At 41.7% G+C, this 27,674-nt stretch overlaps 1 protein-coding gene across 1 annotated transcript in view; it reads right to left on the bottom strand.

Annotated features, from left to right (window-relative positions):
* LOC119449823 (helicase POLQ-like) overlaps window positions 1-16,228 on the bottom strand; it is a 34,375-nt gene extending 18,147 nt beyond the window's left edge. The window contains 10 exon segments of the mRNA XM_049665459.1: window positions 911-1,047; window positions 3,802-3,900; window positions 4,738-4,835; window positions 5,609-5,684; window positions 8,071-8,189; window positions 8,192-8,270; window positions 11,769-11,947; window positions 15,514-15,765; window positions 15,827-15,916; window positions 15,998-16,228. Coding sequence (XP_049521416.1) covers window positions 911-1,047; window positions 3,802-3,900; window positions 4,738-4,835; window positions 5,609-5,684; window positions 8,071-8,189; window positions 8,192-8,270; window positions 11,769-11,947; window positions 15,514-15,765; window positions 15,827-15,916; window positions 15,998-16,010 — 1,142 coding nt within the window. The 5' untranslated portion in view covers window positions 16,011-16,228.
* Window positions 16,229-27,674: the final 11,446 nt, after the last annotated feature.

Raw genomic sequence — 27,674 nt, 5'->3', positions numbered from 1 at the left:
TTTAGCTGGCAGATCTTGCAGCCACAGAATAGACACCTTTTCTCGAAGCACATAACATCATGCACAAGCCTTGCAACAGAAAAAAAAATGATGACCTATCTTACCACCAACACAGCTCATGCACTACTAACAACATTTATTTTTGTATTATCTAATTCTGTATATGCCACTACTTAAGCCACCTTTCCATTGCAAGCTTATTTGAGCACTTATATCCTGAACAGCACAGTACACCTCCATTAGCTTGACAGTTTAAAACTAAGAAAAATTTTTGAAATAGGAATCATAAAAAAGCATGCAAAGAACAAAGAGAGGTGGACACGGAACGGGTGTTAGTGTGCATTTCTGTTCCAACTAGCCTGTTGTACTAAAGTTTTTCAAAATAATCGATGTTCAAGATGAACAAAATTTCAATATATCCACACTACATCACAAATTCACAAGTAATCCACATTCGTGCGGCTGCCCATGTGTGAAAACACTTTACATATCACGACTAGAAACATGCCGACATCAGCAATGGCCCTTCGCAGAACACCCTGTGATGCTATAGTGCAGAGTATCCTAGGCTACATTTATCAAGTACCAACGCAGCTCACTGCTGACCTTGCTGCTGCTGACGGTGTGGACACATGATCACATGTTGTGGTACCGACTAGCTCCGGCTTGACACAATTCTAAAGTTCCTTACGGTTTCTCATCAACAAGAGTCAGTAAAAAAACATTGAGAATACTAAGAGCATTTCACATTTAAGACAATGCCCAACACATTTTCAAGTCCCACAAGAGTGTAAGCCACTAGTGGTCACACAAATAAAGCTCTTCAAATTATAGTCGAAAGATGCCAACAAGAATCTTTTTCTCTAATGTGATGTCTGAGAGTCAAACGCAGATGATGACAAGCACTCACTGAGGCAGAAAACGAGCCAGAAGCAGTGCCACGCTCTCACAGTTCTGCTTTGTTGGGCAGAAGACGAGACATGAGTGCTGTGGAACCGTCTCTGCAACCAGAAGAGTCAGCTGCTCGGGGTCCTGCATCTGGCCTTGCTAGTGTACAAGGGCAGTAATAGCAGAGAGCTGATTAGTGGAGCTGAGAGCATAATCAAGTGCAGCAAATGCTTAAAAAACTACTATGTATACTACTTAGCGCATAGTGTGGTGGCCCCATGGCTACGACATTCTGCTGAGCACAAGGTCCTGGGTTCAATTTCCATCTGTGGTAGCCACATTTCAATGAGAACAGTAAGCAAAAATGCTTGTGTATCAAGTTTCCAGTGCATGTTGATGAACACCAGCTGGCAAAAATTGGTCCTGAGCTATTTGTTACAGCATCTTTAACAGCCACTGTGTTTCTTCGAGGTGGTAAACACCATCAATCAATCAATCAGTCAAGCAATTAGGCCATTTCACATTGCACATTCTGGTAAAAAATTCCAAAGCATTGCTGTGAGAAATCCAGAGAAGAAACTGGTATGACCCGCAGTCGAAGAGCGAATGTGAAAAAGATGTCAGTAATTACACAATAAAAGGCCAGACAAACAAAGTTTTCACTATTGAGCGCCTCACTGTTTTACACTGCATGAATGTATTAACAACACACACCGAAGGAGAAAGAGAGTTATATTAACCACTGTGCTTTAGTGTAGGAGGTGGGAGCAACATCAAGATGCCAGTTATACAAGTTATTTTTCCCCTCTCCTCAAACATGTATATTTTTGGAACAATAAGCTTCAACACAACACATCCAGCACTCAAAAGGTAGTCCTCAACAGTTTTTACCAAGCACATTTCTCATTTGCTGGATGAGCGCTAGTAGAAAGATTGGCGTGTCGGGCATTGGGGAAATTGTGCACTCTGACAGAAGCCTTCCTTGAATTAAAAAAGTAAGAGAGAGAGAGAAACTGGAGGCAGCTAGAGGGACAGGAACCCTAGATGAAAAATGAGTTACAATGTGCCAAACATGCACAGCCATCACCTCACTTGTGTAGACTCAAAAAAACGTTAACCTTGAACTTTGCACTGCCTGCAGGATGCTGCTGACTCAAAACAGCATACTTCTAAGTGAGACTTTCATTTCTATAATTCTCCTCCCTTTTTTTCCCTCTCATAACTTTCATTCGCAGTGACCCCGTGAGGGCAACAGCAACTCTTTAGCATGTCTTGTCGTGCAGTGCCTTGCACAACTTCCGCTTACTGAGAACTCGACCTGACGACCAAGGAGTCTCAACAGCCAAATGGAGGTTTGCCTTGTTGCCATGCCCACACATTTGCCTACCATAGTATAGTAGCAACATCAGCCTCACCATTTGGCAGCGCCTAATTAGAGATACGCTGCATTCAACCAGCCAGCCTGGTTTGACCGATGAAGTTTTCTGTCCGAAAGCTGTGCAGTCACCTGTGGGGGGCACCATAGTGGAGGACCCCAGGCTGATTTTGACCATTTTGAGTTCTTAAACCTGCACCTAGATGCTAGCAGACAAGCATTGGTGCACTCCACCACCATCGGAACGCAGCCACCGTGACCGGAAATCAAATCCACAGCCTCGTGCTCAACAGCAGGATGATATAGCCATTGGGCCACCACAATGAGTTAACGATGCTCCATTTGATACACGGCATGCAACACTGTGGAGGCTAGCAAGATTTCTTGCAGTAGCTGCGCTCACACCAAGAAATAGTTAGGTGCTTTTTATAAGCAATTACATGAAATTGTTCTTTATTTAGGCTCAATAATAAATGAAAAATTTTTTTACCTTTAAAAAGAACACATTGTGTTATACGGCTGTTAAAACCTCGTTTTAGATCATTTTGAATTTCGTTGTTTTCCTTTTCGGGTTTTTCATTTGCAGCCCTTTGTGGTGTCTTACACGCAGGCTCCCGCGAAAGGTGCGCGACCACATAACTTGACCACGGAACTAGCAGAGTTATACATTTTGATTACCAAACTTTTTGCATAGCTTTCACAGTATTGCACGCTAAATATGAAACAAAGTATAGTAGCTTCTGGTAGACAGAAGCATGCTCTGAATTGCCTTGCTCCTAGCCTTTAAAAACAAATGTCACAGCAACTGTGCAGCCACTGCCTGAAATATATGTACAGGCCATAATAAACAAATGCAGTTTTAAAGTTTTAAAGAGACACTAAAGGAAAGTATTACGACGAGCTAGAATGAAAGATTATGCCATCTATAATAACAAATTCATCATTCGTAGCGGTAACAGAGCTTTTGTAAACGCGAAAATAACGGAAATGAAAAATCAAGAGTGGCGCAAGCCACTTATATTGGACTATGGTACTGCTCATGTGATGTCAGCACTGGCTGATTCACAGAGAGCAGCAGAGAGGGAAGTCATGTGGGGATTACGTGAACTCCACCGTTTTGGCACTGGCGATTCAAACTGGGGAGCAGTTTGGTGGCAAATTTCTACGCAACAAAGTCACATAATGGCACACAGAGAACAATGACAGAACTTTATACAAATAATCAATGGAACTAACGACTTAATAGTTTCTTTTAGTGTCTTTTTAAGCTGTGTAATGGAATTATTACTGACTATGCAGAGCTCCAAAGCTCAGAAAGGTCAGTAGTATTATCTTCGTAACCGTACAAAGCCTGAAATGCCACGTGTGCCATAGAATTGCCATTACACAAGCCTGCAGTCAGTTTCAACTGCAGAGTAATTAGCCTGTCCATTTTTTGCAATGGGTGTACTCATGCCCACTTCAGGCATGCCAGTAGTGAAAGTCCCGAGAAATCTGAGATTGAAATGCACAACAAGAAACGAAATAAGAGAAACTACCTTAGGAAGCTTGCGGACAACTCGAAAGGGTTCCTCTTCATGTTTTCCCTGCTGTTCAAAAATGTAGTCTTCCACTTTGATGTACTCCCTCAACTCAACCTGTTCGAGAAGATAACATGTGCATATTGTGAAAAGTCACCACACACCAGCGCAAAACACAAAAAAAAACTACATATTTTTTAACACATTAATCCAACGCTGGGGAATCGAAAGTGCATCAAGAAGTTTCATACCACCAGCATTTTAACCTTTCCTTCAGTTTCATTACTGACAGAGATATCACCCTTCAGCTGGAGCATGTGCCAACTATAAGGCAGTCACTACACTGACAGTAGACAGACGACCATGCTGCGCTCACGCAAGAGTGCACACTACCGTGCACAGTATCGCAAGTTTCAAGGAGCCCTGAAACAACCTTTAAAAAATTTAGCTTAAGAGGCGCAATAAATTTGGCAATTTTATCCAAAAAACAACAGAAAATAACTTTGCCAGACATTTGACCCACACAATGCAGCAACATATGTAAAGAAACTACCAAATAATACATCCTTTGGGACAAGGTCACCTTTTCTGAAGGGAGGTCAGTCATAAATTATAAACTGATGCAAAACACGCATACAGAATTTTATTCAAAATTCAAAGTTAAACGTTATTTACTGCAGAATGATGCTCAAATCAGAGAAATAATTCTTACAATTTGCATTCCCTGACATCTCACAATGAAAACTTTTAACCGAAAGATGAAGTTTCACTAAGTTACACACAAAACTAAGCTTACTATGTACTAGGTGACATTTTCACTTGCAAGAAACAATTTCAAGACAGCAATGTGAGACCATGCATCACTTAGTGATCTATGGGTGACAAAGCTTTATGCAACCAGACCTCAATGATGTAAAATGTCTGGTTCGGAATGCAACAACGAGCAGGACATACCGGGCGAAAGGATCCAACGAAAACTTCAGCACCGAGAAAGGAAGCAAGGTCATCCATATTTCCAATAGTAGCACTCATGCCCACAATTTGAGTGTATGCTGGAAAAGAAAACAAGAAGGCCCGAATTCCCCCATACACTATACTTGGCAACACATAAAACAAATATGGTCCACTCATGTTAATCTACAATATAGGCACAGGGGCCTTTTGCTTGAGTTCTCACAAGTCTTAATTATTTGAAGTTGAATAAAATATGGACAAAAAAGAATGACAGCTTACTGCCTGCACAGAACAATTGTGTAATTGTGTGCACCCCCCCCCCCCCCCCAATCCAACATAGAACCTGCCAAACCGAAAACTCCATCCAACTTTCAATAGGTTCCAAGAGATTCCAACAAATTCCTACAGCCGCAGCAGAGACCTTTCACATGTGTCATAGCATATGTTTCTTGCTATATAAAGTCCCAATCCGGATATACCGAACTCGAAAGGAATTGGAATCGCGAAATCGTTCGTTATATCAATAATTCGATATATAAAATAAAAATCTTATACAAAAATTTTCAATCAAATTTTACAGCTGTTCATTATACACGATAATTTGTTATATCCGGGTTCGATATACTATCCGGGCTCGACTGTTACTGCTCACACGGTTTGGTTCAAGTAGCTGTACAAGAACAGTTATACAAACAGGTACACTAGAAGTAAAACCAGCACTAATACTGTCAGCCTGCTTTTTGAAAGCTTTGTTTGACGTCAATGGCCAATGTTCCCTTTAACCTTTCTTACCAGGCCACAAATGTTACAGCCACTTGCATATCTACGGCACCAAGTGTCAACACTCGATTCAAACACGAACAGCACTCACGGGAGATGTGCTTGACTTTGACAAGCGTGCTTTCAAGTATGGCTCCCCTACTGCTCCCAGCACCCAGCATATGCAGCTGCACAGCCAAAGGAGAAAGATCCTTAGTACACTGTAGCACGCTTTGCGAACCCATGCAAGACGTTGCACTGTAAAAGCACCAGATTTGCCAATGAAAATCTAAAAAGCACTACAGTCGAAGCTGAAAAATACTTGAGTTTGGTGAAATTTACTACAAATTGTTTGATTACTCGACATGATGATTGTTTAACGCTGACTTTGTTCAGTAAGGTCACTGTGAACAGACACTCTGCTCCATAGTCGCAGCATGATCTGCATCATGAAAAAAAAAAAAAAAAGAAAAGAAGTTTGTGCAGTTTATTTGTGAAATATTCGCGTAACGTTGACTAAAATTTCAGCTGCCGTTATGCATTGGTTCGATAAGTTGGTGTTGCTGCTGCAGGCAAGCCCAAATAATGAAGGGATCTGGCAAATTGTCCACTAAAAAATTGGTCAGCGACTGTATTTATATTCTTTTGAAATCAGTTCTACCATAAGCTAGATGTAAACGAAAAAAATCATAAAACTATTGGTGCCAATACAACAATTGTAAACAAGCCTCAGAAATCGGGCATTTTATGATGAAATCGTAGAAGTTAGCAGGTATGCCACACGAATAAGTGCCTGTGCTTCATTTCGTATTACGCAAGATGGCACAGATGCAGTCTCTTTAACAGTAATTCCTTCAGGTTTGACAGAAGACAGACTTGGCATCCTTTATTTCACAGTGAAGCCTTTGAAATGTCCATAATTGCGCACCACGCATAATGTCGGTGTTACTAGAGGCCACTATGGTGAGATGAATACTACATAGAAATGCCACCAACTCAGTTTAAATGCGTAAGCATTTCTATGCCTACCCAACGAGAATCCTGTCCCTCACGCATTACGAATGCAATGGCTCATACCTGCCTAAACGATGGCTCATAGCCCCGTAAGCAAGCAAAAAATGCAATGGCTCATACCCACGTAAAGCAGAGGCTACAAGCGTTCAGCAAAGTGAAGCGAACAGTGCATACATTCATTAAAATCACCCATACAACACACAGAACAGCATACATTTCAATAAAGAACAAGCACAAAACAAGCATCCGAACTATCAATAAAGCATTGCATATCCCCCTCAGCAAATGTAGTGGCGGTTTTGCAACAGCTTCACTGGACATTCAGGTTGATAAGGACCCATAAGAGTTGATAAGGGTCAGATCATGCTTGATAAGGTTGATAACAACCAGTGAGGGCTTATCTGATAAGTGTTTATACTGGTCAGATCAAGTTTCATAACATTGATAATGGCACCTCGCTGCATGGAGATGAGCAAGTGGCGCAATGCTTACGCATACTTAGACAACTTCTAGAGGAGTTTCTGCACAAATTATGATAGTAGTATTCCCTTTTTGCAATCCAAGGAATACTGTATAGAGTGTTTTTGAAGTATTCGTGCAATAGCACGATGCTGCTGTTAAATGCTCTTTTCCGAACTTCATTGAGGGAGCTTTGACAGGTGGCTTTCCTCGCAGTAGCTCTCCACCTTCGACTCCACTTATTTTAGCCGCCCCCTGAAGTTTCGGTGGGAAGCGAGCGTTTGCATAAGCAAGGTCAACATGTGACTCACTGCCATTGCGAGACTTCGGCACTACTAAATACGGTTGTCTAGAAGACGTACACGATGCATTTTTGAGAGAGAAGGAATTTCCGCCGCGGGTTCTTTTTTTCCGTTCCTTGGCGCGCGGCACAGCTTTTGCTCTAAGCAATGCGGTTCGATCGGTGCGCGGTATGTTCAAATAAGCTGTTTACGTGAACGAAAGCACGTTTTTCATGAAGTCTCGCTGTGCAACAATTGTGCTCAGTGTTGACGTTGCGAGGCCTAGCTCCTTAGCCAACTCCGTAAAATGAGGCAGACCCGCTCTGACAGGAGAATACATCCACAGGTGATAACAGAATGTTCAGTTGGAGCCAACAAGAAAGAGGACATTTAATTGACATTCAAGACTTCGATCTGTCACTGTTTATGCACTGAAATCAAGAAACTAAAATGAGGCAGACCCTCTGACAGGAGAAGTACTCCACAAGAATTAGTGAGTGAGGCTTGAGGGAACACTCCTGCAGTAATCACTGTGCAGATACCAATTAGGTGTTCTTTTTCATGTTAGATCACTCTGTACAGCAAAGAAAATTACAGAGAAAAGTTCACATAACAAGACATATGATAACATTTGCTACTCAACTCAAGCTGACACATTAGTGCAAGAAAGCTTTGCATCATATTACATGATGTGGAGTACACACAGCAAAGTCATTTGCTTCTGTTGCACTGACAGCTCAGAATGAGAACACAGAGTGCACTCGTGTGTCATTGACCTTGGCATAGGCACCACAACACTGCTACAGCAAAAATGACTCACCTCATCAACTACAAGCAGGCCCAGCTCACTCAGTCTATTCTGTTCAATCAGTGAATCCACCAGAAAGTGCGCCTTCTCAATGGTGGCAAAGTAGACAGCACAGCGCTGTCTTCTTTTGGAGGTGGCAGGGCACCCCTACTGCCTGCGTACTCTTCCACCAGAAAGTTGAGGTCCACTCCAAAGCTCGACATGGACCGCACCTGTGTCGTCCATAGGTAGACACACTTCACTTGCACAGATAACACAAGACTGGCCAAGACTGCTATTTATGGCACAGCTATGCAAGAAGTACAACACTGCAACTTCAGTTGCTGCAGGACTCTAAAAGCATGCCAAAGGCAATAATAAAAATTGTCAGCTTGAGTTAGCAAAGATCAAACTCATTGATAAATAAATAAATTAATTAATTAATTATTAAAACTGTTACACTTTGTCTTCACAAGAGATACAGTGTAGCCCAAAAATAGGCAGCTAGAGAAAAAGCTACTTTCGCAACTTGACTACAGTCCAGCCACTCTACTACAACTGTGACACGTTGCAAACTGTTGCTTCCGCAACCAACAATAAATGTTTGAAGAATAAAAACATAAGGAGAAACATGACAGTACAGTCGATTCCATTAATTCGACTCTGATGGGACCAACAAAATGCATGTCAAACTAAATAATACATAGAAAAAAAAAAAAACTCCAACACACACCGCTGATTCATTTGTCAATATTTTCCATATTCTAACATGCCCACAAATCAAATGCACGCACACTTAGCATGTGTCCGAGGTAGGAAACTAATGCAAAAATGACATTACAGCTCCTAAACAAAGTAGAAATCTAATGTGCTGACTACAGTCCAGCCACTCTACTACAACTGTGACACGTTGCAAACTGTTGCTTCCGCAACCAACAATAAATGTTTGAAGAATAAAAACATAAGGAGAAACATGATAGTACAGTCGATTCCATTAATTCGACCCTGATGGGACCAACAAAATGCATGTCAAACTAAACAATACATAGAAAAAAAAAAACTCCAACACACACCGCTGATTCATTTGTCAATATTTTCCATATTCTAACATGCCCACAAATCAAATGCACGCACACTTAGCATGTGTCCGAGGTAGGAAACTAATGCAAAAATGACATTACAGCTCCTAAACAAAGTAGAAATCTAATGTGCACCTTATTTTTTAGCAAGTAAAAATGGGGAAGTGTATAATATGTGTCACACACTGGCAGCCAGTTTCCTAAAGTCAGTTTCGCCGCAATACAACTGTGTTATGCTGTAAAGCATACAAATGCCACGAAGGCAGTTTTGGTTTCTTGTCCGACTGCACAGCGCTGGCAATTTTTCGCCCATTTAAAAAGAAAGAGAGATGCACGTTAGAATCGAGTAAATATGGTAACCAAACATTATGAGCTATGGTTATAGCTTGAAAATCTAACTACGGCAGGCCAAAAATAGGTGTTTTCAATGAGATGATGCATGTTCAATGCATTCACTGTCCCCTAAGCTCTGCCAAGACAAAGGCTGCCACTAAAGGGGCCGCTATCAGGGTCACCATAGGGGTCGCTATCAGGGTCACCATAAGGGTCAGGCGTGTGCATGCTGACTGGCCAAGTTCGAATTATGCGGCAAAGGCCAATTTTAGGATCGAAATAACAAAAGTTTGGGCCCATAAAAATGCATGGGCCCAAACCTTCGGTAGGGATCGAATTAACAAAAAACAAAAAAAACAACAAAAAAACGAATTAACCAAAGTCGAATTAAAGGAAGCCTACTGCACTATCAAAATATTAAGACCGTACGGCTCATTGAACAATGATAAGGAGATAATTTACAAGATGCATTTTAAACGTCATACAATCCATTCAGTATACATACACTTCCACACATACATTTTTTACATAGTATTATCACATTTGCACATTATCTTTTGTACTGATTCAACACAATCGGTAGTGTATGCTAGAGCCTTCCATACACTAGAGCCTTCCTGGTCCATTGTGTGTACATGGTAAAGGAACATGAGATAGTATACACTCAAACCCATTCATAACTAACAGGCTTGTGCCATGAAAATAGTTTGACATAGTATCAGATAATTCGATGTACTCAAACTCACTTATAACAACTTAAACTTTTGGAATGCATTCATTATTATAGGAATTTTTTCACACCAGTGGAGAAAAAAAGCAAGAAAGGAAGCCATTTTTTTTTTTTTAATGAAGCTACACATAGTAGGCAGTAATTTTTGCCTGCACCTTGAACAGTTTACCAGTGTCACTAAGAATGGCGACTCGATAAGATATTGCTTCCAATATGCTTCCAGTATGCTTCTGGCACACTTCCAAGTGCTCTCGCATGCAAGTTAAAGGAAATACAGCATGACAAACCATAAAATAAATCACTTGAAAGCAGCGTTTAGCACAGAAGTGGGGTCATGGTGCTAGCAGTAGATGCCCCGAGTTGGATGTATCCAATGTTCAGTTTGGTATCAACAAGCCATTTTATATGTGCATCGGTCAGTAAGCTTCACCTGTTGAATATACAGAATAATTCATTTTATTTCGGTTTGTTATATACGGTTGTGACTAAGGATGCATGGGCAGCAAAACACCATGATTTTCATGGTGTTTCATTTTGATGGACAGATAAAACAAATAAGTAAATCCTCATCAACTACAACTCTGATATCGCGAAATATTGTTTAAGTAGAATTTTTTTTTCCTGCCTTGGTGTCAACCCATGTGTTTTTCACCTTTTATCTCGAAAAGTGTTGGCGCTGGACACGAAAGTGACTAAGGATATTACTGGTGGCATTTTGGAAAGGCGCCATGTGGCATGTAATCTACGTACGGCCAGCGAGCTTCTATTTTCGTGATTTTGCTTATCTCAAAACTCTGCCTATCTCTCAAGTTTTTACAACTTCGAGTTAAAGGGGTTTTACCGTACACATAATCCTGTGTCGAGTTCTACCCCTTGCTATTACGCAGACTACAACAGTTCTTGTTCCAGGAAGAAAACACTCACAAAGAGGGTCAGCACCACCCCTGCATTAAATCTGTCAGTGCAAGATTAGGGCATACCGCACTCATTGACACAAGCGAACTGTACTGCAAGAGCGAGTGTGTTGCCATTACATAAGCTGACATGATTTCATCACTTTTGCACATTTAGTGGGATTAGTTGTTCATATTTGTGATTGCTGACAACTTCTTAAAATGTTATTAGTTTCTTTTTATTACATGCGCCCTAATGACAAGAAAGAAATGTACATACTGTATATCAAAATTTTCTATCTGAAGCAGCACAAAAAATGAGAGAGTGTCGGGCCCTTCTGTGCAGCAGGCATTGGAAGCCTTTGAAACGTGCCCCACCACAGTGTGCGCCACATGGAGCATGCGCACTGATCAAGTTGGCAGAAGGACCACCGCATGTTCTACCGCGCGTGCTGCAGAGGAAGGCCCAAGGGCCCGACAAGGTCAACGACAAGGTCGACAAGGTCAAGGAAGGCGAGAGCAGATAGCAGTTCCTCTTTCTTTCTCAGGCAATTTTTTCTGCTGACTTCAGTTAGAAGTTTGAGCATGAACCAACTCACCAACATGAAGATGTTGATAGTTCTATATTCTTTCACTGGTAAAGTACAATCAGACAAAAATGTCGTAGATACAAAGGGGAACAATTAAGGTACACACCTTCTCCTGAACAATGGACACATAAGGTAGAATGAAGAGCACATTCTTGCGACAGCACAGTATCTCCTTAAAGGCCAAAATTTCTGCAACCAGAGTCTTGCCTCCACTTGTGGGAAGCGAGTAGATGAGGTTCTTCCTCTGACTGAGAGCAGGAAGGCTCAAGCATTCCCTCTGCCAATCTGTAAAAGCAACAAAGCAAGAACCAAAGCCGAATATTCCAGACGACTTTATCCATTGGACAACAAATGTGCTAACTCATTGCTGAAGTACCTGCATCACACAGGGCTGCACGCATTCATTTGATTCCCTCTTGTTCATTTTTCTTGCTACATATGCCTTGCAGAAAATCCTCCAAATAAAAAAAGTATTATTTTCTGTTTTCTTCTGCTGAAGCACAAGATCTCTACTCTAACTTCTTACAATGGCAAAGTTGATCCATAAGTTGTGTAATAAATACACCCAGGGTATTTATAATTAATACGTGAAAAAATCTAATAATAAGAACCTGGGCTATTTGCCCTCATGTGCACCTACAGATAATACTATCATCCCAGAAACCAAGACAAATAGCAACAAATACAGCAAAGGGGGCAGAAGGAGATAATAACCACACTCTCTCCACCGCAATACTGAACACAGTACTCCATAATAAGACTGAAATAATAAAAGAAGCACACACTACACAGCAAAAATTGACTTCACTCAACTGAATCGCAGCCATGACTATGCCCCTAGCCATTTCTTATCTTTTAAAAAAGACCTTTCGTATCTTTTTCCCAAATGCAAGCGCGGTGGTGACCTTGGCATGCTGGCCGCTATCTTTATTCTGCAGTTTTGCACTGTGTACTTTGTGCAGCGACATAAGAAAGGACTTATTATGCTTTATGTAGAAACATATACAGATACACCTAGCAACACATGCACATGTAATCCATTCTGGCAGTCCAGGTCAGCACTTAGTAAGCAATAAAGCACAAAGATGTCATTTAATGTAGTGGTACGTTCAGCCAGGGTTCGTACAAAACATTTGACTCAAAATTCAAGGACAAATCAAGGATTTAAAGGATTCTGAACGGTGTAACTCAAGGAGGGGGAAACAAACCTTATTTGTACAGATACACTAAAAGATAGTGAATATGACAGTGTACTGCTGAGCTCAAGGTCGTTGGTCTGATCCCAGCCACGGTGGCCACGTTTCAATGGGGGCAAAATTTTGCAGCTATGCAGCTGCTGAGTAAGACACATGCTTCAAGGTTTTCAGGTGGCTTTTCAAAGTTGACTTTCCCATTGTAATGATGTCAGTCGCATTCTTGCATGATGGTTGGTTGTGCTTGGCTTCAGCCAAAGATACTCATGTTACAGCCAAATAGCTGAAACTTACTTTGAGCCAGACAATTCTAGAGCTTAGGGCTCACAAATTGAGCCATGATGACTGCGGTATGGACCAACTAGAAAAAGAAATATAGCGGTACAGCTTAGTCGCTTGATCTGGCTTTGTCTGACTCCACAATGGTAATGTTCATGGGTGGATGTCGACCGACACACCAGCCACAATGCATCACTTAGTGACCCTCTAAAAATATCTACGTTTGTTTCCCAATAGCAGCGCAGCGTCCATGGCATAGTCCCGATTCCCTGATGCGGAGTTTGTTATTTTGAATTTTTAAAAGTCGCTCCAAAACCCATTTTTCAAGGAATTTGAGGAACACATTTATTTTCACAGAATTTCAAGGGCCTTGAATCTATAGGTTTACCAGTTCAAGGGTTTTTAACGATTTGAAGAAGGTGTACACACCCTGACATTCAGTTAGCCGGGGATTGGACAAAAAATGGTTCAGTTATGGTAGAACAAAGCCAAAACAAACCATACTTTCCTCTTCATCTTTTGCCTTTGAACATGCTGTGTTGTTCTGAGTTATTTATGCAGGGTGATCATTTATTAAGTTTACAGAAGTTGTAAAAATTGTCTATCGCAGATAGTATAATTCTTGTCCTTGAGCTGGATCATCCGAAGAGGCTGACATTACTAGCACAAGAAATCAAAACACATATTTAACTAATTAACAAAAATTCACTTTTAATTAATTACCTTATGGCAGAGATTGCAATTTATGAATCGTATCCAGTGAGTTTGTAAGGCATATACACTTGAAATGAATTTCCAGGATGACACCAGTTTTTATATATTATTTTCCCAAAGTGTGGGACGAAATACATGTACATTCCAGTTACTTTTGTACTTTAATGCATAAAAAAGAGTTTTGTTAAGAAAGTAAGTGGAATATAAGTGCATTTTTAGGGTGAGTTTGATGGCGCATATCCTTAAACTGGTGTCATTCTGGAAATTAATTCCAAGTGAATATACCTTGCACACTCACCGGCTACAATTCGTAAATTGCTATATGTGCCTCGAAGTAATTTGTGTCAAGTCTCATTTTCCATTGATTACTTCTTTCCACCTAACGGGTTTGCGCTAAACTATTACATCAAACATTTGCCTTTGCTTCGAGTTGTTGACAAATTCGACTTCGCCTTGCCATCTGCTAGCCACCTGGTTAGCTCAGATTACCACGTAGAGCGGCTGCCCCAGAATGGCGGTGGTCCCGGCTTCGAGTCCTGGACCAGGGGAAATTTTTCAACTGCGAGACTTTTGAGGAACCCGCATTGGTTTCCTTTGTATCAATTGCTACGATTGAGTGGTTGTCTTATTTTCCATTAAATTTAGAAGTTAATAAGTTCATTTTTGTTAATTAGTTTAATATGTGTGTCGATTTCTTGTGAAAGTAATGTCCGCCTCTCTGTATAATCCAGCTCAAGAGCTAGAACGATGTTATCTGCAACAAGGGATTTTTAAAAGTTCCATAAAACTTAAAAATGATCACCCCATATATTGATATATAAATTGTGTGTTAATATATTATTATTATTATTATTAATGTTGTTGATGTTGCATTTGGAAAGACTAAAGAAATAATTAATAGATAAAAAGAATTTAAAAATATATAAGCGTGCATTCATTAATCCTAAGATTTAAATATTGTGTGTTTCAAGATGAGTTATACACAATTTTAAATAATTGTCTGTGGCAGATGGCAGTTTTAAACCTTGAGCTGAATCACTTGAAGAGGCTGACACTAGTAGAACAAGAAATCAAAACGCATGTAACAATTTACGAATTGTAGTTGCAGTGACTTCTCTAGGCATATCCATTTGGAATGAATTTTTAAACTGGCACAGATTTGTGGTGAAATGCACTGTTCTACTAACTTTCTTTTTTAACAAAACGTCTTTTTATGCATTACAGGACAAAAAAAAACTGGAACACCAATACGTTTTGTCGCACACATTGTGAACGCATATCTCGAAGCTGGTGTCATCCTCAGAATTAATTCTAAATGGATGTACCTTGCGAACTCACTGGTTACAATTTGTAAATTGCAACATGTGCCATAAAGTGTCATGAGTTATAGTAGATTAATGAAATTTTGTTACTTAGGCAATTATTGTTTTTGCAACACAGTGTGTGTGTGCGTGTGAATTCAGTCCTGCAGTCATGATGGTCGCCTTTTCGGGTGATGTAATCGTAAATATTCGAGCAGCTGTGCCTTAGATATTTGCCTCTAAAGGGTAACCTTCAGTGGCAACGGCATGATCTTCAATAATGTAGCATTTGCTTTTGGCGTTGATTCCGCGCTTACAACATGAACGCATTCCGAAACAAGGAAAAGAGCTGAGCCATTCTTACCGTACAGCTCTGTGATGCCATGGTGCAATTCAATCAAGCTGCGCACAATAACCGGCAATCCGAAAAATGTATCTTCGCATAGGGAATCTGGTAGCGTTTGGTGCGGCGTGAGAGGGAGGCACAGCAACTTTCGCGTGTTTTCCCGAAGCTTTTCTTTCACTCTTTCAATGAGGGAAGGCGATCCAGTCTGGTTGAATGGACTTAATCCACTGAGATAGGAAGTGCTCACAAGCTGCTGCTCCGAGTCACATTCTGCAATGTCAACAAAAACATGAGTTTAAACAACACGTCAGTATTGCTGGAGCAACCTCACCTGTAAAGCTCATGTTTTTTTGTTGATCAACTTCATTAACACTCTGATTCAGTTGGTATAATCCACCAAGTCGTTGTCCTGAGTCGCACTCTGAAATGTCAACAAAGCACAAGTTACAAGACAGTTCTCTCGACAAGACCAAATATATCAACAACTATGGAACAACTTTACCTGTGAAACTCATGGTTTTCTTTTTTAATCACATCACCTAGGTTTACAGCGAGACGTTGTCAACGCTACGCGAAAGCAAATTGAAACTTTGGCGGCAAGAGCCGCAAGATTGTCCAAATTCAGTATATTACTTGGGGAACTAGCAAACGCTCCGTCTTGCCAACGTTCGCAGGCGCAAGAGGGCAGCACGGTTTCTAGCTAGACGACGTGGCGGCAGTTTCCTGGAGACTTCTGCTATCACATCCGCTAACATTTCTGCCTAACATGAGTCTTCGGGACGCTGTTGCATGGTGAATTTTATTTTCTTGTTCATCGTTTGGGCTAGTCTGGCAATCCTTTTAGTGCGTGTGTTTTCAAAACTGATATTTTGCATCTACAGGCGCGCAACACAGGGACAGCCAACTGAGTAGGCTGCTCTAGGTATTTTAACATTACTGACCGCATTCTCATTTTTTCTCAGTTCAAATAAGATTGCTTTTACAATCAAAATCGGCAAAATCTCTTTTGCTTCTTCTTTTGCTCCTCACTGCGAGCACAGGCAATACCTCGCGCCTCTCTGTTCGGTTCCTTTCACGCTTTCACGGCGTTCAGCCTTTCACCGCCGGTCCGCTCACAGCGTCCTCTGTGTCTAATTCTACAGATGACATCTCAGCTGTCTCAGTCCTTTTGTTGCACCAGGGCACAACTACGGTTCTAGCCACCGTAGAAAAAACCTACAAACCACTACAAACACACAAGTACAAACATCACGTATCTAGTGCTAATAACCTGATAATGAGTTTGCATCACTTTTATCGTCAAGCGGTGATGGTCAAGGCGAAGCCCCGCGATACGTTGAGCAAACTTCCATTGAAGCACGATGATGATGATACTAATTCTTGTGCGAAGGTCAAGTTGTTGCGAGTCTTGCAGCAACCAGCCAACAACAGTAGATTTTGTGATACGACATGCGCTAAGCACCGCGGTGCGCTGCATATGCCGTGCAGTATCTCGTGTGTGATAGTGATGGTGTGATGTTGCTCTAGTTATCAAAAGCACCTATAGTTTTGACTGTAGAGTGGTGAATGGAAAACAGTGTGCGAGTTTATTTGTCGAGTGTTACCTGAGCGTTTGTTTCAGGCGTATCGAATGTGGCGGTCAGGCTTTAGAGGTAAGTTTCCGTGTTGCACGAGGCGCTCGGAGTTGGCACCGGTGAAAAAGAGCTTGCTCAACATCGTATCCCTTATTTTAGGTTTTGTGCGATGGGGACTGCGGAAGCAACGCAAACCCAAGTCGGAAGACTCTCCTGACAAGCAAGACACTCACAGGTGCGACCCGTGTTCAGTTCTTCACGGTCGCGATCCGAACTCTGTTGTGACACGCTGTTTCCCTCTCCCGTTAGATTCGTTATCCCGGCTGCGAATCTCGGCGCCAACGGACAGAACGAGCACGATCGACGTAAAAGAGAAACTTGCCACGAGGACGGCCGCTTTTTTACGCACCGGCCAGCATGCAGTTTTGTGGAAACTGTCGGATGGGTGGTGAGTGTACCGTCTACGTTCCGGTTGTGCAGAGAACCACACTTCCAGGGCGCTCGCTGCTGGATAAGTGGGGTTATCGCGTCCGTGCACTTGCCCCTACGCGCGAGCATTATTTCCTAACTCGGAAACACGCCACTCGGGCAGGATTTTCATGCATAAGCGTATTTATGTATAAGAAGATTAGAGATAGGAACAGCGCCGCTTATGGCATTGCGCTGCGCTGCTGAGCTCTAGGTCGCAGGTTCGCGTGGCGGCCGCATTTCGATGGAGGCGAAGTGCTTTAGGTTTAGTTTAGATTTAAGTGCACGTTAAAGAACCCTGGAGTCCCCACTGCGGTGTGCAGATTTGAACAGATTTTTTTTTTTTTCTGCTGTCCCGCGAGAGGCTTCCGGATATTTTGATTGCATTTAATGTAATACACTTCTCGCAGTGCACCCGTCTGAATTCACAGGAGAGAACAGTCAAGTATTACGTATTCAGAAAACCAGGTACAGGAACGAACCTGGAAATGAAACCGTAGCGTTGAAATTTAAACTTGACTGTACATTCTGTTCCTAAAGTGAAACGATGGTGTCGCTTCATATGACAAAGTGTTAATTCAATATACACAATCCTCAGAGATTAGTGCTTTTTTTTATTGTTCTTGCTTTGCTCACTTTACTAAATTTAAAATACAAACAATAACTTGTATTTTCTGCTTAGCACAGCATCGTGGGCGTTCAAATATTGAGCCAATATTGCATTGTGTAATAATCTGTGCTTTATAATCAAACATTTCATGTCAGTTTATGGCCTGTTATTTCGGCAAAAAGGCAAAACCACCATTATCTCTTAACCTGTGAGCTCCACCAATCAAGCGAACTGGTTTCGCCACCTGCTGACAGAACCATGCTCTGCTGCTTTCAATATTGCTTGTTTTCATTACCTAACAGCAGATGGCTTTAACAGTCCACTTGCCTAATACGGATTGCACACGGCACATTTTCGATTGCAATTGAGCCCGATATGGATGGAATTTCACGACTAAGATTGGGGGGCTCCTTTCTGTAGCTTGTGCAAATGAGCCACTCGTGATAGATAAATGTATTCACTGCAGGCCAAATTGGCCTAAGCAGATCCCGATTGGGCCCAGTGAAAATGCACCGTGTGACACCCGTAATATTATTATTATAACACAATTTCCTTTGGCCATAGCCAGGTGCGCGAATTTTTTATCCACTCAGCAGGCAAATAGATGCAAAATTTTTTATTATCTAAACTACACGATACAAGCTTGCTGAGAAAGTTGATTGCCAAAGGAGCAGCGGTGTATGCAGAGTGTTGTCTGAAAGTGGCACCTTACAATTACTTGGATACCATAGGTCCATTCGATTCACTTGCACCATGGGGAATCAGTTCACAGTGGTTCACAAGAAATTCAGAAATTGTGCAGCTCGATTTCCTTAGTGCAGGCACAGCACAACGCTCGAAACGAATGTCAAGGTGCAGACGTGGTGCAAGCGTTTCATTTTTTCCAACTAATGTGCACGGAGTGCGTAAGTTTGGGAAGTCCTGAACTGCTGGTATGACTGGCTTCTGAGGCGTCAATACACCCGCGCTTGCGTAGACACAGCAGATGCACGTAAGCGGTGTTTTAACGCGCTTGCACATATATGCTGTGTAGTCTGCTGCGCTACTGTTTCGCATCTGTATGTCTGCACCGAGTCGGCACCGACAGTAGAGAGGGTGCAGTAAAATCGTGAACCAGCCCTGCACTTTTCCAGCACCTTTCGAAACAAACGGCACAATTCAGAGGGCGCCATTGCTGCACCGCTGAAACGAATGGCAAGTGTGCAGCACGTCGTGAACTGGTTCAGGTGGTGCAGGCGAATCAAGTGTACCTCATATTTCTCGTGCAAGACCCACACCCCCTACATTCGAGGGAAAAGAAAAAGAAAATGTTTCGCCCGGAGTTAACTGCCACACAATGCATGCATCCGCACAACCACCACCTTTGGGTGTGTTAATGAGGTGGCAAGCTTCGGTGACGATGGGAGCGACATTGCAAGCAGGAGCATTTTAAAATTAAGCAGAACTTGATCAGTGGTGCTGAATCTTGAATTTATTAGTATTTTAGTACTTTAATGGTTTTTTACATCATTTGCCACGCTATCCACACCTTTAGTAGGTAGGCAACTTGTTTAAGAGCCTAAACCTGCCAAGATTCTAAAAAAAAGAAGTGCAGGTCTTGCACCTGTTAATGCTGTAACTGTACATAATTTACATTTAATGTTTTTGTTTTATTTGTATATCTCACATTTTCTAGGGGGTAAAAATTTCTGTGCTAGGACAGCATGCCTGTTTTACTCCTTCATAAGGCTTCTCCTCAGACCATTTCCATTTGGCACATTTAAGTAGCACTGTGTCAAATCCTTGAGCTCTCTTTATTGCCAGCACTGAGATAGCTGAACTAGGTTTGTGCAGTACAATGTTACCTTTGCGAAATTGAGCTCAGTAGTGCCTTGAGAAAACCTAGATGTGCTTCCCCTCCCATTGACATAGCCCCCTAATCGTGATGAAACATATTTAGCCAGAAACTTATGGCTTTAGTCATGCAGCTCAATGAAATGGTTAGATGAAATCTTTTATTACTAAATTTAGCATCATTACTTGTAGAGTATGTAAATCTTCATATATTGCTCTTAAATGTATTACTACATGCAGTTCTCCTTATGGTAGAGATTGAGTGTTGTGTGCACTCTACATTTGCTACAAATTTGTTTTCAGCTATGAAGGAAAGTGCAGAAGGGAGAAGAAATGCACAAACTGTGTTCTAGGATGGATGACTGGCTGTATTGAGATAGTGCAGTATGTCAATTGCCAAAGTGTTTTCTGAAACGCTCCGCTGAAAGGAGAGTTTAAAAGTTCTTGTTACCTCTGTTTTCGGGAACTTTTTCTGCACCATAGGGGACGCTGCTTGCAGTGGGTCTCAACCTGCAGCTGCAAAGTAGGCGGTGCCTGTGGGGAAAGGATCAAGCTGGCCACACCATCACCTGTGATAATGGAAACCCGGACAGTGCTGCACGACCTTGTTTCACTCTCTGCCACCTTTTACGCAACTTCGTCTTTCGCCTTGTCATTGCCTCTCCGCAACCTGTCTCATCAAGCTCGATTCTACCTCGAGAACATCAGTCCTCTGTGGATTCCGTGGATCTGTCCTCATATGGTGACCGCAGTCTCGCAGAAGGACTTTCTCAGCCACCGCTGTCAGTAAGTGGCGTCTTGTTATCACTGTTTAATACGTCTCTACCATTAAGAGCCTTTTTTCGATCTATGTTATATTTTTTTCTTGCAGTCTGATGAAGCAAGTGAGCAGCTTGCCAGTGTGATGAAAGAATATTTTGCCTGTCTTGAAGACATCAATGGTGCCCAATTATTGCAGACCAATGAGAGTGAAGCCCTGATGAGTTTTGAGAAAGCACAAGCACTGGGTTCTGTCAGGGCACACTACAACCTGGGAGTCTGTTATGAAACTGGCAGGAGTGTCAACAAGGACTTGGAGAAGGTAGTGTAAGCATGTGTGGCTTGGCTCAAAGTATCAATGCACTTGAAAGACTTGTGTAAAGGTAGTCCTTTTTTTCCATAATAATTTTATGTATTTGAGGAGTTGTTAAAGCATCAAACAAAACTGCCAGGCATATTGATAGATTACACTCCTGAAATCGCAAATGGATTGCTTTTCCAAAGAGTAAGCGATTCTCTGAGCCTGCTGCAGTGTCTCAGTGGCTACGGCATCATGCTGCTAAAGTCAAGGTTATGGGTTTGATCCCCAGCGACATTTTATGGCAGAAGTATGCTAGAATGCCCATGTACTTAGTCTCGAGGTGCGTGCTATGGATCCCAGGGAGATTAAATTTCATCCAGAGCCTTTGTTACTATGTATCTCATAGTGCAGCTATTGCCTTGAGACATTAACCGAATCAATCAATAAATCAAGACCTTTTTCTCTTGGAAGGCAATGTGAATGTGGTAGATAGGTGGCAATGCCACCTTCACTCTCCTGAAACACCTGTTGTACGGTAGAAAATACTGGCCAAGGCTAGGTTATTGTTTCCTTTGTAATTACATTGCATGTACAAGTAGAAAAAACAATCGTTGACGACGGTTGGACCTTTTGATGGAAAGGCATCAAAATCTGGCACATCATGCAACAGCATCATTGGTACTGCAGTTTGGGTGTGAGAAGAATGGAAGGAAAGATTGGCCTTGCTGTTGTTTCTGCTAGCAAATCATCTGTGTCCATTGGACAGAAGCTGTCCAAGGGTAATGTTCCCCTTCTAGCCTCATCTACCTTGAATGCATGTTTAGGTTAAGTCTGCCAGCTGTGTTTTTACGGACTTTGCCTGTTGCTTGGCACTACTGTGTAAATCAGTGTTTTGCTTGCCTGCAGGCAGTGATGCACTACAAAGCAGCTGTTCTTGGCGGCCACCCACTGGCAACATACAACCTGGGTGTATTGTATCTGAAAGGTCATGGAAACACTAATACTGGCCAATCATTGCTTGAGAAGGCCTCCAACTTGGGAGTTCCTCAGGTACTAACTGTCTTGAATGTACAACTGCATATGGCAGTCACTTAAGACTCGGACATTTCTTCGAGTATGTTGACTACCAGTGCTCTTTCAGTTTTTCAAATCAATTTATTATTATTTTTTTATTTATGATACCCTCAGGGTCAGAAACATTACAGAAGTGAGTGGTTACAGTAGCAAAGTACATTTTGCAAAACAGCAAGTGAACAAACAATAAAAGCACAAGTTATGCAATAATAATTTTAGAAAGTGTACTTTTCCTAGTTATACAACCATGGCTATTAGTAAACAGTGTAAACTCTTAAGTGAACTAACAATAAGAAAAAATATGTAGCTATAGAATATTCACAAGAAACTGTGTACAGTAATATGTGCATTATTATTAAGGCATAGCTAGACGAAGTGCATAAAAAAAGAAGAAAGGCGGCTGGCTTGAGTGAACAAAGTATTTTCGAAAAACTGTGCATCAATTGCTTACCCAAACGTGAGTATTTATTTGTGTAAAAAGTTTAGCTGAATGGCAATAACTGGAAAATGAACGCATAGCAAACTGATGATTGGTAACTGAAGGTCTAATGGAGACTACAATGTAATTATTGTAGTGAAACACAGTTACACAGTTAGTTTTTCATGCCTGCTCTGTCATCGCCAAGTTGTATGTTCACATGAAGAGAAACCCTCTAGCTCATACACAAACTTTCCACATTTGAACTTGTCATTTGGAGTCCTCGTGATATCCAGGTCTGCCAGCTTTCTTTTTCTTTTTTCTTTTTTTCTCAACTGCTTTCAATTTCCCAACACACATAGCAATACATAGCTTGATGCATTGAAAACCTCAGAGCAATAAAGTAAACTCAACATCTTGCCCAATTTAACAATGTTCTGGGGGAAATGTGGATAAAGAGACAGGTTACAGAAAGAAACAAAAAAAAAAAAAGACAGAAAGAGCTTCTTGTGTTGAAAAATCACAGCATATCCACGGGGTGAATGATGATGAGTGGGCGAAGCTCCGGAGGGAATCATCGGATCTCCCGCTTAAGGGGACGCTAACACAAACGCGTTAGAAACGTGCAGTACTCTCTAGTAAGGGGGAGCGGCCACAGCGTCTTACGCAGCCATTTACACATGCCGGAACGTGCACCGCGTTTGCCGACGCCATCACATGACTGCTGAGAGAGTATACCCCCCGTATTCATAAACGCTCCTCGACTTGAACTTGACTTGCCACCGCCTTGGGCAGCGCGTTCGAAACGCGTTAAAGGTAAGGCAGAGAGGCCACAGCGTCTTACACCAGCTTCTCACACGTGCCGTAACGCGCTAGCACAAACGCGTTAGAAACGCGCTAGAAACGCGGCCTTTCGTTAATGTTGGGTATTTATTGCCATCGTGGTGCGTGTGTCTATGTGCGCTTCGTGGCGTAGTGGTTAGCGCCGCGCGTTCGGAAGCGAGGGGTCCCTGGTTCGATTCCGCGCTACGGACACAACTTTTGGATTTTTTTTTTCATAAAACGCCGGAAGCGTTCTCCGGAAGCCGGAACCGGAAGTGGAACCGGAAGCGGAAGTCGGCTTCCGGTTATACTATACGTATACATATATATGTATATATGATATGGGTATACATATACGGACACACAACGCCATCTATTGAGCAATTCATAAAACTAGACGTGGCTACCTACTACGACGGGGACAAACGGGTGCCGCTATAAGGAGCTTCGCCCCTAAAAACCTCAAAATTGACTCGTGTTGCTGCAGTAAAGCACACTACCATGCCGGTTTTAGGCTGGCTGTTTTCGTTTTACCAGACTGCCCGTTGCAGTGTCCCAGCTTTGATGGCTCAGCATCAGCTCTATCAGATGGCACCACCCACTGTGTCGCAGCTGAGTTGAAGCATGTGTTGTCTTACCAGTGCCAATGTAACAAAGCCCATGCAGGCAAAGATTACATCTTATGAGTGTTTAATTTAACTAAATCATTTTTGGATCCGATTGATTTCATTAAATCAAAATTTAACTGTATTCTTATTCAATTTGCTTGCATTATTTCAATCCTCGAGCTCCCTTGTTATTTAAGTATGCTACCTCAAAGCTAACAGCACTATACAGGATTCACAGCAGAGATGTCTCAAGTGCAGCAGTTGGCAGAGGGTGCTGTTGTGCTGCATTCAATCATGCACACGTGTTGCATTATAGTGCTTCCCATCTAGACCTCCTTTGCTTCACATTTCTTGCTGCATCAGTTAAACCAGCATGCTTTTACCAAGATTGTTCTGTAATGTGCTTCTTTGTATTTTTTTTTCCCCCGCTGTCTGGCAGAGTAAATTGTTTCTATGCACATGAAATATGTACAGTAATCAAAGCCACAGTCAGAAAAAAATGTATGGACGCAATGCAAATGGCCTGCTGTATTGCAAATCGTACGTTTCATTTACAGGCAAAGACATTCGTTGCACATAAATACCTTGAAGAGGGAAACTTTGATGAAGCCGTGCCATTGCTGAAGGAAGCTGCAGCTGCCAAGGTACCTTTTTCACTTAGCAAAGAAATTTAGAAGGCAATATTGAATAGTATTTTGTTGCCTCAGGATCCAGATGCACTGTTCTACCTGGGCCTGTGCTTTGAGAGGGGCCTTGCTGTTCCAAAGGACCTTACAGCAGCAATAAAACACTATTCAAGAGCAGCTAGACAGAATCACGCCGGTGCTTTGGATGCCTTAGCCACCATTCAGAGGAAGGCAGAACCAAGTACGTGTTTTTGAAAGCACGGCATCATTGTTATCATTCCAAAGGAGCAGTTGATGTCTTTCAAGTGAAAGAAATGCTACCTGAAAGCCAAGCTGACCATAAGAGTTCTTAAAGCTTACACTAGAGGGAATTGCAGTGCACATATTCCAAAGAAGCAGTTGCTGTCTTTCAAGCAAAAAAAATGTACTACCTAAAAGCAAAGCAGAAAGATTGGAGACCACCATAAGAGTTTTTAAACTTGCACTAGAGGGAATTGTGGCACTAGTGCCCATCTGTGCTGCACTTTTATTAGCATGGGAGCGAGGGGAACTGTTTCAGTTCAGCTCATGGCTTAGCACGCAGCACTATTTTCAGCAACAAAGACACCACAGTATCTTACTAAAATATTCTGTGCCACACTTCCTATGCAAAATTCATCACTAGAAGCATTGCACTGCATAATTCACCGCACATTTGCAAATCTTTCCTCATGAATTCTGATTGCCCGCTTGACAGCACCGCCACATTTGCATGAGATTGTGTGAGTGCTTCAAATCACAATGCACATAAAATTCTTTGCAACTTTGTCTATCCAAAATTTGAATTCAGTGTCATATTGTGCCCCCTTATCTTTTTATTTCATTGCAAGGTGTAGATACTTGCTGCCCCAACCCCTCCCCATACCTGAATTAACCTGTAAACCAATCAGTGACAGTGGTTGTAAGGTGGCAGCATGCAAGACGTAAAAGCCTTTGAGCCATCTACTTGCTTAGTAAGAGTTCTTTATTACGTTTCTTTAATGTTCATTTCTTAAGCTTTGGCTTTCATTACTTCATGGTCGAAGTAATTCTATGGCCTCAATATGGCATGTACATGCAGCATATATCGGTATACACTAATGAAAGGTTTACTCTCGTTATATCAACTCCATTAAGTTGTGTTCTCCACCTTTGTCCTTGTCTTTTCAAATGCTTTGTCTGTTACTACACTACACCAATAACACCGAACATCAACCCTTATCAAGGTCATTATGCAGAGCGTCCCTTTAAGTGTGCCATTTCTCACTATGCTCCTTTACTGCCCTGGCCACATTATATATGCTAAAAAATATGTGGCATCTAAAACCTTGTATTTCTCGACCAGAGAACAAGAGCTTACTATTCTTGTTGCCTTGCTGCATTTGCACAATAAAATCCATTCATTCATCTTTTTTTCTTTTTTTCCACTATTTCCATCCATCAGGTTCAGTGTTAAGTAGCCAGTAGGTCTCAAGTCAGATTTGTTTCACTTTGCAAATGCTAAAGAGATGCTGTTATATCCCTTTAGGAGTGCAAGTGGAGCCTGTCCGCACCAGAGAGCCGCCCGTAGACCCACCATCAGTGAAGCACGTGCACAGTTTTGGTGCGTCTGAAATATTGGCTTCCTCGTTGCCCAGTCTCATATTTTGCAAACAGAGGCCAACATCCCTGCACTTACACCTTAGTGATGGCTTACATTGTCGTATGTTCACTGAACAAGTGTGCTCCCTGTGGAAAACACTCACAAGGAGTCACTGACTTGCACCATCATGGGTGCAGATTGCATAATGGGAAGTTTGGCCTCGGATATCATCATTGACACCATTGTCTTTCTTTCAAAGAAACGAAAATGTCTTGAAAGAGTCGCATAGCAGTTAAAACTGGTTTAGTTCTTTTTCTCTTCACTGTCTCCCCTGTTGACCCTGAGCACATTAATAATCAGCTTTCATAGCATATTAATCTTCCTCAATGATGAAGCCAATGACTCGTATGGCTCAGTGACTTATTAATAAAAAAGCACGTACAGGATTTCCATTAATGCGACCTTGACAGAACCGGCGAAATTTATTAAATTATCTGGCAGGTCGAATTAAACAAGATGCAGAAAAAATCCAAAAAAAGCAGCCGATTACGTAATTTGGCACTATTCTCCCGATTCCAATACACCCCCAAATCAAACGCGTACCCACTTTCTACATGTCCAAAGTGAAAACCTAACGAATAAATTACACTGAAGCTCCGAAACAGTAGAAATCTAACAAGCACCTGATCTTTCAGCAAGAAAGATGGTTTAATGTGTGTCGCACAACTCAGGTCAGTTTTGCTGAAATACATTCGTGTTATGCGCTAATCCATAAAATGGCGCGAAGGCGATTTTAGTATTGTGTTCAATTGCACCGTGCAGGCAATTTACGGCCCAATTGTCCTGGAAAAAAAAAGTGCGTGTTAAAGGTACATACCGTATATGACGTAATATAGTTCAGCGGAAATCCGCTAGGTGGAGATTTGGATTACGGTATGTACCCTTTAAGGTACATACCGTAATCAGACATCATGAGCTACAGTTATTAATTGAAAATCTCTCTAGAGGAGGGTGAAAATAACAGTTTTTAATTTAACATTCACTGTCACTAAAGGGGTTGTTATTGGGGCCACCATAGGGGTCAGGCACGTGCATGCCGACTGTTCAAGCTTGAATTATCCAGCGAAGGCCAATTTTAGAATTGAAATAACAAAAGTTTGGGCTCATAGATATGCATGGGTGCAGGCCAGGATCTAATTAACCAGAGCCAAATTAACGGAAGTTTTCTGTGGTTATATTCAAACAAAATGCTTTGATTTTTACAGTGTTAACATTGCATTTTCAGCTGCAGCTTCTATAATTGACTATTCATAGTTAATGAGCTATGTGATGTGAGAATCAGATAACTTGACAGTGGTGCTAGTTTCTGCTTAATGGAAATCATGTCACTACTGCCCACCTTCAACTTTGCATCTGTGCCTTAAAATGTCGCTTAAGGAGCTTTATTCATGATCTTACCAAACATTACAGTTTGTGGTCCACTTAA

Source organism: Dermacentor silvarum, chromosome 4, assembly GCF_013339745.2.
Source record: "Dermacentor silvarum isolate Dsil-2018 chromosome 4, BIME_Dsil_1.4, whole genome shotgun sequence".
NCBI classification, from domain to species: domain Eukaryota; kingdom Metazoa; phylum Arthropoda; class Arachnida; order Ixodida; family Ixodidae; genus Dermacentor; species Dermacentor silvarum.
Note: the sequence above shows the minus strand (reverse complement) of the source record. Positions and strands in the feature narration are given on the sequence as shown.